This window comes from Myxocyprinus asiaticus, chromosome 41 (genome assembly GCF_019703515.2).
Source record: "Myxocyprinus asiaticus isolate MX2 ecotype Aquarium Trade chromosome 41, UBuf_Myxa_2, whole genome shotgun sequence".
Classification (NCBI taxonomy): Eukaryota; Metazoa; Chordata; class Actinopteri; order Cypriniformes; family Catostomidae; genus Myxocyprinus; species Myxocyprinus asiaticus.
In genome coordinates this window covers 16,499,038-16,512,609 of record NC_059384.1, presented here as the reverse complement: position 1 = coordinate 16,512,609, position 13,572 = coordinate 16,499,038, and the positions used below count along the sequence as shown (strand labels likewise).

At 39.1% G+C, this 13,572-nt stretch overlaps 1 protein-coding gene across 2 annotated transcripts in view; it reads right to left on the bottom strand.

Moving 5' to 3' along the window:
- LOC127432002 (vasoactive intestinal polypeptide receptor) overlaps positions 1 to 11,938 on the bottom strand; it is a 118,085-nt gene extending 106,147 nt beyond the window's left edge. For both annotated transcript variants that reach the window (XM_051682721.1, XM_051682720.1), the window contains exon 1: positions 11,668 to 11,938. Coding sequence is in view for 1 of the 2 variants with exons in the window: in XM_051682720.1 (XP_051538680.1) it covers positions 11,668 to 11,724 (57 nt within the window). In the remaining variant the exon portion in view is untranslated. The remainder of the gene's footprint in view (positions 1 to 11,667) is intronic.
- Between the last annotated feature and the right edge of the window lie 1,634 nt (positions 11,939 to 13,572).

Genomic DNA, 13,572 nt, shown 5'->3' with positions numbered 1-13,572 from the left:
TTTGGCTGACTAAAGACAGGTATACACTGTCTGATTTTTTCTGTACCTTACGATTGTTGCTCGTCAAATTATTCGATATGACCCCAGGGGTTGCGTAAAAGCCAAAGCAGACTGTACAACATCAACTGTCTATTACATCAGACTGTATTTATCTAAATCTTAAAGATGTTCAAAATTTTCAAAGCTTAGACTATTAATCATGTGCTGTCCTGATATCTTCATTGACATGAAACTCTAAGCAGTCAATTTTGCCCTACGACAAAATAATTTTTTTTGATCCTCGAAATGTATCTCAAAGAGCAAAATATGTGAATACAGTACAGTGTGCAGCAAGCTTTTGACCAGGAGGCTGACTTCCTGTAACTAAACCCAATGAAGTTAGTCGCTGAAAGGCCTTTGAAAGTGTCTCTGCAGTCAACAATTTCTTTATCAGCTTTGATGAAAATCCTGAAACAGTCTTTATGAGTAATCGATCTATAAATTTAATGTCAACCTTGCTTTTCAGTGGCATTTGAAAGAAAGAGAGAGAGGTTGGTGGGGGGGGGGGGGGCATGTCCCTTAACAACAACTATGCGATGACTCAGAGCTAGACCTGGGCGACAGACAATCAACCATAGAGCATCACATTTGCAGGCCAAATAAAAAGCTCACCAGAAACAAATTGTGCTGTGATCTTCTAGATCAGATTATTATGTTAATTCAGAGGGCTGGCTCTCTCTAGGGCTTTGCCTTTTGTCTTTTCAACAAGTCCTGGTTCACTGCAGAAAACATACATATTTATCTTCAAAGAGAAATAACTTTACCCAATTTTGAATCCCTGAAAATTAAAAATTGTATTAGCATTTTAACCTCCTGGAACCCGAGCATGACTGCTGTGTGTATTTTCCATTTCTCTTTTTGATTTGTAACTAGTAGCACCTAATAAACATGCAAAAAAAGTTATAATTTCTAGAGCAAACAGTTTTCCTAAAAACTTATGTAAACATATGTGGACAGGGGGACTAAGTTGTGAAATTTTCCATAATACCAAGCTATAGATAGTCTGATTTTTTAAAATAAAATTGTTTATTATTTTTCCAGGAGTGTTGGTTATTCATGTTTTTGAGACATTACAGACATTACATTCTGTAAAGATGGTTTGGAACAATGTGTATTGGGAAAAGCGCAAATAAAAAACTATACAAATAAAAATTATTTGACTTGACTTTAATGTTACAATATTTTTTTTCTACTTTGGTAACAAAATCTCAATGTTCTCTCTTTGCACAGTCAAACAAACAAGTTATAGCCAGTGTTGAAGCATTTTACCAGTCAGAAATTAGCATAATTAATTCTGATTCAAGTAATGGCTCCAGAATGACAAAAATGCATAATAAAAGTGGCTCATACGACTTTCATATATTTAAAGTCTTCTGAAGCCATACAGCAGATTTTTTTGAAGGACAGACTGAAATTTAAGTCAGCATTCATTGATAATCAGCCCCTCCGATAAAGCTCTTAAATCTCATTTGCACTTCTGCATATTCAAATGTGGCACTTCACATTTGGTTACAAGACATGCAAGAAAACATCTTGAAAACATTCTTCAAAACATCTCCTTTTGTGTTCCAAGGAAGAAAGAAAGTTCTGTGGGTTTGGAACAACATGAAGGTGAGTAAATTATGACATAATCTTCTATGTTGGGAAAACTATCATATATAATCTTTTGTTTTTTGTTTTTTGCCATTTATTATGTTTAATGCGAATGAATAAGTGGACTAAAAACTATCCTGATGCAACCAGTTTGTAGGTTTCAAAATAACACCAAAGGTCTGTGAAGGCTTTGATCTAACTCAAAACCACAAGTAATCTTGCAAAACACAACTCACAGGGCTGATACGCACACAGCTAAGTTAAATAATGAAGTCCTGCGCCTCTGCTGACTTATCAGAACATCTGTTGACCTCCAGTATGAACCTGCTATGCTTATTCCGAAGCCAGATAAACACACTTTGCTAGTGAGGAAGTAGCTGAGTGAGGAAGTAACAAACAGCAAGATGGCAAACAGACGTTCCCTAAGAGCCTCTACAGAAGTTGTAATGGAGCTGACTGACGAGGAACCCTCATTCTTTTACATCTTAATTTTGACAGAGATGGGGCTAATTAGAGATGTCCTTAGATAGTTACAGCCCAGAGTGCTTATAAGAGTTAAAAAAAACCTGTTTGAGACTATTTCAGATGCTTTACCTTTGGTGAGATAAAGTGCAAACAGGCCATATGCCATCCAGGTGGCTGATCTGCAGTATTTATAAACTCCAGCTCCATGCATCCACTGACAATTTTGTTTATCCCTTTGCTTATAGCACAGAATTGACGGCATGCTACATCACATTAAAGTCACGACTATTTGGGAATACTCAACAGTATTTTAGAAGCAGGAATGTGCTCCCAGTGAGATATTATTTTATTATTATTATTATGTATGCAGTTGTTTAGAAGATCAGGAAGGATCAGGGAACGATCAGGGAGGATCAGGGAACATTAAGACATATTGCTGTCACTTTCCAGTCTCGGACAGCCAGATTTTTGTCTAACTCACAGACTTCAGAGTTTATTTTGATTCAAGAACCACACATTTAGACACAAAAAAATGGTCTGAACAACATGTAAAGCGAAAAACCACAGTTCATTTTGCTTTTACTTGTCGTTAAAGCAGGTCAATTGATTGATAATACCACAATAATAGACCAGCCCAGAAAAAAACTCAAATTATAGCACAGAATTCCCTGCAAATGCTTTGAACACATTAAAGAAATGTGTGAAAACTTTGTGATGAGAACCTCTGTCCATGCATCCAAAAGTCATAGGTACAAATTATTTCACAGATAAAACCCAGAAAACAAAGAATATAGCTGAATTTGCATCAGACGGTCAGTGAACAGACTTTGTGGTTATTGGGCATCTGAGGCTGAAGCTCTCATCAACAAAACAGTGTAATATTTTCAGAATGTCATATATATTGGAGGGCTTCCTAATTAAACTACTAAATGTAAGAGTCTCTATCAGGGAGAACTTAATCAAGAGAAAAAACGCTCCATACACTATTTGCTATTAACAATGAATATTTGACAGACTTTGTTGTCTGATATCTGTAAGAAAAAAACCCTGCATACTTCTGTTCCTTCTTATTCCCTTCTATTCCTCTTAATTCTAGATGATCTACCAAAAATGTACATTTCAGATTAAGCACTCCCACGTCTTCACAGATAAAATAATTTTTCTAATCTTCTGTCTCTTGCAGCAAGCAGACAAGTCAAATTAATAATAGCTGTAGCATAAGCTTTACACTTAATCTAGACATTTCAGGATTTCCAAAAATTTTAAACAAGTTATGACAAATAAAATAAATTTTGAATTCTGCATGATTTCAAGGTCACTAATCAAATTAACCATGACATTAACCATGTTATACCAACTATTGTACAAAAGGTCAGATTTCCATGGTTTCATTGAAGCACACAAGATCTTTGGAAAAGTTATGCTGGGATAACATGGATAGTGTAACACTGGGTACTTGGAGGGGAAGAGGGGAGATGCAGGAGTAAATACTTAATCCTTTAATAACGATTGTTGGAGTAGAACAAACTATAAGGCTATACATCTCAAACTAACACAACATAACACTTCAAGGACTGACAAATGAATGAACAAAACTAGAGGGTATTTAAACACAAGGAGCTAAATGAGGGAATGGAATACAGGTGAGGAGCAGCAGATGGAAGTGATGAGGGCAGTGCATTATGGAAGTAAACTCCCAAATAGGAGTCCTTGAAGAACATGGAGACAGACTGTGACATTACTCCCTCTTTCCTGGCGCCCAAAGACGGATGAGGGTATGGTGACGCAAAAGGTGAAGGATCCTTCAGGGCTGGGAATGGATCCAGAGGCCTGGGAGGTGGCCACAGGGCAAGAACTGGGTCAGAAGGTGGAACTGCTGGAGGAGGAGACTCTGGGGAAGCAGGCAGAGCCATAGAAGAGTCTGAGGGCAGAGCTAGGAGAGGATCAATGAAGGCAGGCGGAGCCGTGGGAGACCTGAGGGGCGCAGCCAGTAAACTTTGTGCCCAGAGAGTAGCCAATGGCTTGAAGGGCCAGGGTGGAGCTGAAGGTTTGGAGGACCGAGGTGGACCTGGGGGACCCCGGAGAAGCCGATTGGCTGAAGGACCACAGTTGAGCCAAAGGGACATAGAGCCGAGGTGGCACTGAGGGAACGAAGGACCAAGGCAGAGTCCAGGGCTCTGAGGGTCTAGGCGGAGTCGGAGGGTATGAGGTTCCCCTTGACCATGGTTTCACAGGGAGCGAAGGTCGAGGCGGCGACGTGGGAGGAGCCGGCTGACCAGGAGGAGGAGCAAATGTCATGAGTGAAGCCAGCAGAGGAGGAAGAGACAGGGCACTGGACGGAACAAGGGTGTCCATTATGCTGGCTGGAACCAGCAGAGGATGAAGGGTAGTTAGGGTGGGAACTAGGGAGGGGAGAAAGTCCAGGTCTATTAACTTGACGAGAGTTGGCTCAGGGGCGGTTGAGGCAACATGCACTGGCTCGTTGACCGTGGAGCAAGGAGCCGGCACGGGGTTCCCACCAAAACCCACAATGTGAGGGGAGAAAGCTGGGAGAGGAGTAACCTTTTTAATGGAATATAACGAGGGGTGATGTTCAGTGTGGCAAGGATATAATCCACAAGGGAGAGATTCTCCGCAAGTGCTGTTGTTCGGTGATAGTTTAAACCCATACCGTAAATGGCTTGAGGTACATATCCGATATGGTAGTTGTTGCAGCGAGTTGGAAGAACTTGGTAGAATATTCCAAGCAGGGAAGATCCTGCCTGAACAGTTCCATGAAAACCCCCGTTAGCTCCATGCTCAATGATGTGCTCATCAAGGTCTGGCTTTCTATGAGAGAGGGATCGCTGGAGTAGAGGAGGACATTAGGATGAGCAGGTAAGTGAATCCATATTCTTTGTCAGGTCAGTCCTTCTGTAACGCTGAGTACTTGGAGAGGAAGAGAGTAGACGCAGGAGAAAATACTTTAAATCCTTTAATAACAATGTTGGAATAGAACAAACGCTGGAGAGGAACAAACAAAAAAGCTCAACAATAGTAATCACTGGAGTGGATCAAACTAACAACATAACACTTCAAGGACTGACAAATGAATGAACAATACTAGAGTGAATTTAAACACAAGGAGCTAAATGAGGGAATGGAATACAGGTGAGGATGATAAGGAGCAGATGGAAGTGATGAGGGCAGTGCACTATGGGAGATGTAGTCCGGGAGAAAACTTCAAAATAAGAGTCCTTGAAGAACATGAGGGAGACAGACTGTGACATCTATGGTTTAAGCAAAAAGGGAACATACCAAATACATTTTCAAATTTGTCAATTTTTCAATACATTTTTTGCTCAAATTGTTATGATAATTTTTATATAATTAATTACAAAAAATTTATTGTGAGAAAAGAGTGCAAAATAGAAGCAATTTCAGTAGTGTTCTCGGACTTTTGGACCCCACTGTCCATACTTTGTTGAGTTATTTATGTGACTGGAATAGTGGTTGCCCTACCAGTGTCTAAAACAGCAATTTACAATTTGGAGAACAATGTATCATCTACACTGGAATAATCCTGATAAATCTCACACACCATAACTCAAAAAATTATTATCAGTGAATGGAACACAGATCAGTTTGTGTCTGTTATAAGTGGTCATAGTTGCACAATTACTAAAAAATCAAAGCTCAAGTCCATGTCAAATACATCCCCTAATGCTGGACACTAGGGAGATTCCCACAGTTAAGCTCTCCTGTATTGTGTTTACTTGAAATTTGTTGCTGTCGAGAAGAAAATAATTATACACTGTTCATGAGCAAAGAGGAGAAGGGAAAGGGGGAATAAAACCAGAACAAACAGGAAATACAGCTGTTGCACACACTCACAGTACTGATGCGAAACCCCAAAGTGAATCACTCAGTATACTATGAAGAGTCGAGTCATAAATGACCACCCCAGAGATGACCATAAACTTTCTGCATGCACATCTGCTCTGTATCATGCCAAAAATTTGGATAAGGAATTATTATAGGGATTTTCTTCCATTCCACATCACTGAGGATCTTCAACCACTACATAATAACAACATGTCAGGCTTTGTTATTATAAAACTCTTGTATATGACAGAAGCATGACACAGATGTTCAGGAGAGCACAGGTCAGCTGTTTAAACGATTTCACACTAACACAAGCTTTAAAGGAACAAAACATGTCAGCAAAGCAGCACAGACAAGACAGACCATATAGGCTGAATCACATGCGGATGGATGGATGGATGGATGGATGAATGGATGGATGGATGGAAAGGGTAGATAGATGGATGGATGGAAAGCATAGATAGATAGATAGATAGATAGATGGATGGATGGATGGATGGATAGATGGATAGAAGGAAGGATGGATGGATGGACAGATGAACGGACGGATGGATGGATGGATGGATGGATGGATGGATGGATTGATGGATGGATGGATGGATGCAGATAGATAGATAGATAGATAGATAGATAGAGACACTCACTGAGCACTTAATTAGGAACACCTGTACACCTACTTAATCATGCGATTATCTAAGGACGGACAGATGGACGGAGGGATGGATTGATCCTCTAGTCTACAAAGTGGTCTGCCTGTCTGGAAATAACCAAAATGTAACGCCATATGATTCTTTAAAATATTGCGTGTTTAGAGATATTATTCCTTATCTGAATAGCCCACTCATCACAACTAACCAAGACAACTTCTTGAACTCATGTGAGCAACAGAACCTAAGAGTGACGGAATTCTTTGTGAAAGGGAAACACAAAGATATTTACTTCACACCTGAACACTGGTACAAATACATCAGTGGGCTGTATAGAACACAGATAAAGGATGTTGTCATGGTGCTAAGGGAATAGATGTCTCACATCTATTCTTCATGAATAAGTGAAGTGGGAAGAGACACCAGACAAAAGTGCAGTACGGGGTTTGGGAGTAGGTTTGGGAGTGTTTTTGGCAGTGGGAGTACACTGACGCTTCAGTCAGATGTCTGAACTTGAGAAAATCTAAATGTACTTCCTCTTGAGTGCCAGCACTCATTCTTTAAAGAGTGAGTAACTCTTACAATATGTCTGGAAAACTTCATGAATGCAGTCTGCTGCCCTAAGCGTTTGTTTATATCTGTGAAATGAAATTAATTCAAGGGCAAAAAAGTGTTCCAATTTTAGCAAAGAACTGCTTTAGAGAACACTTTCATCAAAATATAAAATTCAGCTTTAAGAGACACTGCATAAGCCACTCCTAAAATAATAATGCACCTCTGTGGTGATGTGGCCGTGGCCGAGAGACATCTGTGGAGAGCGAGGTCGGGAGAGGAAGACCGGTAAGGATTGACACCTGTGGGAAATTATCTCTAACAGCTGTTCTGTGTTACAGTGAGAGATGGAGAGGGATAAAAAGGGAGTCCAGACTGCCGGAGGAGAGAGAGAGAGAGAGACGCACGCAGCAGTGTGGATGTGTGTGTTGTGTTATACTGAAAAGCAAAGCTTTATGTTAACACTGGAAAGTGTGAGAAAAATAAATTCACGTTCGATTGTTTACCTGGCTCCCTCTTCCGCCTTCACTAAGAGAACTAGTGATTTATCACAACCTCCTTTTCTTTCAGTGAAAAAGAGGAAGATTTGCATTAAAGACATGTTTTGCATCAAGTATGTTTTGCGTAGCTACATAAGCTCATTATCAGGATGCATTATCTCTCCTGCAGTGAAACTCTTAATTTCTTTACTAAAGCTCATTTTCTTTACAAAGAAAAATAAATGAAATTGATAATATTAATAATTTGTCATACAAATAAAATAAATTGTTTTATTATGAGCTCATTTAGGTTAAGATGGAACAACTTTGCTGTATAACTTTTTATGTATAATGACTTCAAAAAGTGTCTCCTAGCTGATTTTATGCCAAATTTGACATTTTGTGTGCTTTAAGGAGGGCCTAATTGAAAACCCCATATTAATGGACCCCTATTCTGTCCCCCTCAGTGTCTATGGTGGTTCTAAGCACATGCATATTTATAGTTCAGAATATTTACCTCATAATTATCTTTTTCTTTCGCTTGTCTTTAGAACGTCCCCTCAAATCATTAGAATTCAGAATAAGCGTCCTGCACTAACACATTCATTGCTCGCATGAAGCTCAAAGTCTGAGTGTCAAGATTATATCAGTTTGAAAACAAGTCCTGTAAGAAGGTTGTTACCTGAGATTAAAGTAAATTAGCAAAGAAGGGTTGGCAGCCACCGCTACAGTATTAAAATATCTCATCGATTTGCATTCCGAATGTCAAAGACATCACGTCATTTGGAAAACAGCTGTAAAGACCAGGAAGCTACAGTATGGTGATGCCAAAAATCTATAAGAGATAGAACAAATACCAAGGCACAAAGCTTTATCTAACATTAGAATCCTCAAAAGGTCAAAAATATATCTAAATGCAGACCAGTCAAATCCTCATACTTCATACTGTAGCTATACAGATCAATTACATGCTGTTAATGTGTCAAACACATTTAGAACTGCACTTACTGACACACATCTTCAAAACAACAACCTGCTGCTCTTTATCAAGTGTGCTGTTTTGCTCCATTGTGAAATATTCTTAAGGACCCTCTAACATGCAAACCAGCATGAACTCTAATTTTTGCTCAAATAAATAGCAGCTGGCAAGTCGTATAAACGATGCTTTTAGCTGATATTCGATACATTTAATTCCAGAGTCAGTGGCAAAATATATTTTCATTCAACTTGTGACATCTAGTGACAGTGAGAGTGGCAGGACATATCAGTGATTCAGGAGGGTTAAGTGTGGATATAGTGCAGTTAAGAGGCTTTTGTGAACACTCAGAGTAATATTTAAACTGGATACAAATGCTCCTGATAAAAACTTGCCATCTGCATCACACCTAAATCAGAAGTGTACTAAATTCCACTTTAAACAGACAGACAGACAGACAGACAGACAGATAGATAGATAGATAGATAAATAGATAGATCCTGATAAACCTGTACACCTACTTATTCATGTGATTATCTAATCAGCCAATCATGTGGCAGCAGTGCAATGCATAAAATCATGCATATACGGGTCAGGAGCTTCAGTTAATGTTCACATCAACCATCAGAATGGGGAAAAATGTGTCTAAGTGATTTCAACCATGGCATGATTGTTGGTCTCCTGGGTTTTTCACGCACAACAGTCTGGATTAATAGAGTTTACTCAGAATGGTGCCCAAAACATGTGAGCGGCAGTTCTGCGGACGGAAAAATATGTATTTTTCCAGTTTTTGTTATCACAGCAAAAACTTAAGTGAGAACCCATTGGATAACGTAATGAATAACTTAGTATTCCCTGCAATTAATAAATTAATAATGTGCTAGTGAATGCTTACAAGAATCAGAGGTGAAAACCAGGTACATGGTGAGAATCAAACAGCAACAGATGTATATACAGGTGCATCTCAATAAATTAGAATGTCGTGGAAAAGTTCATTTATTTCAGTAATTCAACTCAAATTGTGAAACTCGTGTATTAAATAAATTCAGTGCACACAGACTGAAGTAGTTTAAGTCTTTGGTTCTTTTAATTGTGATGATTTTGGCTCACATTTAACAAAAACCCACCAATTCACTATCTCAAAAAATTAGAATACATCATAAGACCGATAAAAAAAACATTTTTAGTGAATTGTTGGCCTTCTGGAAAGTATGTTCATTTACTGTATATGTACTCAATACTTGGTAGGGGCTCTTTTTGCTTTAATTACTGCCTCAATTCGGCATGGCATGGAGGTGATCAGTTTGTGGCACTGCTGAGGTGGTATGGAAGCCCAGGTTTTTTTGACAGTGGCCTTCAGCTCATCTGCATTTTTTGGTCTCTTGTTTCTCATTTTCCTCTTGACAATACCCCATAGATTCTCTATGGGGTTCAGGTCTGGTGAGTTTGCTGGCCAGTCAAGCACACCAACACCATGGTCATTTAACCAACTTTTGGTGCTTTTGGCAGTGTGGGCAGGTGCCAAATCCTGCTGGAAAATGAAATCAGCATCTTTAAAAAGCTGGTCAGCAGAAGGAAGCATGAAGTGCTCCAAAATTTCTTGGTAAACAGGTACAGTGACTTTGGTTTTCAAAAAACACAATGGACCAACACCAGCAGATGACATTGCACCCCAAATCATCACAGACTGTGGAAACTTAACACTGGACTTCAAGCAACTTGGGCTATGAGCTTCTCCACCCTTCCTCCAGACTCTAGGACCTTGGTTTCCAAATGAAATACAAAACTTGCTCTCATCTGAAAAGAGGACTTTGGAACACTGGGCAACAGTCCAGTTCTTCTTCTCCTTAGCCCAGGTAAGTTGTCTGTGGTTCAGGAGTGGCTTAACAAGAGGAATACGACAACTGTAGCCAAATTCCTTGACATGTCTGTGTGTGGTGGCTCTTGATGCCTTGACCCCAGCCTCAGTCCATTCCTTGTGAAGTTCACCCAAATTCTTGAATCGATTTTGCTTGACAATCATAAGGCTGCGGTTCTCTCGGTTGGTTGTGCATCTTTTTCTTCCACACTTTTTCCTTCCACTCAACTTTCTGTTAACATGCTTGGATACAGCACTCTGTGAACAGCCAGCTTCTTTGGCAATGAATGTTTGTGGCTTACCCTCCTTGTGAAGGGTGTCAATGATTGTCTTCTGGACAACTGTCAGATCAGCAGTCTTCCCCATGATTGTGTAGCCTAGTGAACCAAACTGAGAGACCATTTTGTAGGCTCAGGAAACCTTTGCAGGTGTTTTGAGTTGATTAGCTAATTGGCATGTCACCATATTCTAATTTTTTGAGATAGAGAATTGGTGGGTTTTTGTTAAATGTGAGCCAAAATCATCACAATTAAAAGAACCAAAGACTTGAACTACTTCAGTCTGTGTGCATTGAATTTATTTAATACACGAGTTTCACAATTTGAGTTGAATTACTGAAATAAATGAACTTTTCCATGACATTCTAATTTATTGAGATGCACCTGTATAATTTTCAGTTCACTTCAATTGATTTTCGATCTGAAAATGATTCAGTGTCCTCGCTATCTAAACAGGTGTTGGAAAAGGTATTCCAGCACCTATACTTGCTTCAATATAAACACTATTAATTTATTATTATGTTGTAAACACCACATAAGAGTTGCTAAATTCCATATTATAATGTTTTTGTAAAGTAAATTACACATTTCGCCTTCACTCTTGCCATGCGAGCGCGCCATTACGCATTTGGTCTCTTCAATCAGCATACAACTCCGCTGACGCGAGAGGCTTTCCTTGTAAGATTTTTATATATATTTTATAGTTTTATATAAAACATCTGAGGTACATATCGTCATATTCCTCCATCAATTACATAATTTCACAGTAAAAGGATTTAAAATCAATTAAAAATGTACATAAATGTGCAGTTATTTGAAAACGGTGCCTCTCACTGACTGAATTTAAACACAATATCTAGTCATATAAAAACATTTTTAATTTGTTTTATGCCATAACACAAGAACAAATACTTACAGCAGAAAACATGGAGCTCAGTGTTGAAACAAATAGAGCCAATTTTGAGGCATCCATCGCACGCTGCTGTTTTCTTTTTTCTTCCGTAAATGTTCGTTACCACGAAAACAACTATCAGTAAAAGTTTCTCCTGCGGCTTTCTTGAAAGTAAACTCAGTCAACGTTAGCTGTCTCATCGGACAAGTTGTGAGAGTACATCATAAGAGCTGTGAGTGAACAGTCCTAAGGGTTATGCGGCTCTATACTCGCTGAAGCTGCTGACAGTTCAGCGACCAATGAGCGAGTCACAGTCCGCAACCACATCAAGCTCCACACTATTTGCTCTACACATCACTCTTTTTCGTCATCCACGCACGACTGTCTTTGTTGCATTAGCAGGAAAGCAATAAAAGACTTTATCTCAAGGTCTATGCTATTTGTGAGTGCCAGGCTGTAGAAAAAAAAAAAAAACTCCAGAGTGCAGCTCTCTGGTCTCAAGGTTGCTTTGGACAAAAAGACCACCTTTGTGTGAAATCCAAAGGTTATCACCAAAGGTACTACCTGGACTCACGCTGTTTATAGTGGTCAAAGAATTCTGAGAGCTACTACTTCTTAATTTTAGACTTTGTTTGATGTACTGGGAGGTTGTTCTTTGACTTCAGAATTCAAACACTATGTCTCAAATATTTGTCTGCAAATGGTAATCAGTAAATATTTGAATTGAAGATTATGCAAATCAGGCTCACTCATGCTTTCTTTGTCATTTAGCAGAAGCATCTTATCCAGAGTTATTTGTAACTATAAATAGTATAATAATTGCCTGAGCAACCAAGGGTTAAGTGCCATGCTTGAGGCAAGGGCACAGTGTTGATTTGATAGGATTGTCCGATGAGGAATATTCCGAGACTGACTAACTGAATTAAACACAGTTATACTCAATTATTGTGAATGCAAGTTTGTTATGTAATTGTTAATATTAATATGTTGTTATATTCTATTACATACAGTGGTTCATTACAAGACTGATTTATTTTGCCAAAATGCTTTTAAATCACAGATTGCTAGAATGCAATTAGTTTGAGAGAGCTTTTCAACAGGCACAGTAACTAATTAACTGATATTAACGTCTGCTTTGTCCAATGCATGTGTCTAATTACTCTGTTTCATCTCTATAAGCCGTTTCTCTGCAATATTGGAATATTTCCATAGACAAATGCATATATACACTGAACACACTTGGAGCTGCTGACTCTTGGGGAAAAAATGGTTTGTTGCTTTTCAGCTGCAATTACGAATGCTTCCATAAACCTGTCTATATAAATGTATATATGTTGAAAGCACTGACCTCTGCGGTGCATAGCTGTACCATTGCTCTAACAAACATACTGTAGGTAAACCTCTGCAGTTATTTGCACACTCAAATCTTTAAGGAATCTGTCTGGCAATGGTCAAGAGCTCCTTAATTAAATTAAACTGCGATTAAAATAGTTTAAAAGCAAGTAGATCGGTGAGGCTGGATGCAGCATGGCTTATGATAAATACAATCATTTCTGTGTATCAGAGCTCATTCTAATCATTTTCAATTTAAACTAACTAAATAATTATTAGTGGGAAAATGCTCACAGTAATATCCGAACAGACACTTCTGTGGGTCAACCGCCCCACTTCTGATTGTTCTATGATTGATTTGCTCTCTCCCATGCAAATGTTGAGAAACGGCCATTCTGAGCATGCAGAATTCAAAACGTTTTTATTGAAGCCTGTTATGACTAGGGGCAGTGGTGGCTCAGCGGTTAAGGCTCTGGGTTACTGATCAGAAGGTTGGGGGTTCAAGCCCCAGCACCGCCAAGATGCCACTGTTGGGCCCTTGAGCAAGGCCCTTGACCCTATCTGCTCCAGGGGCACTGCATCATGGCTGACCCTGCA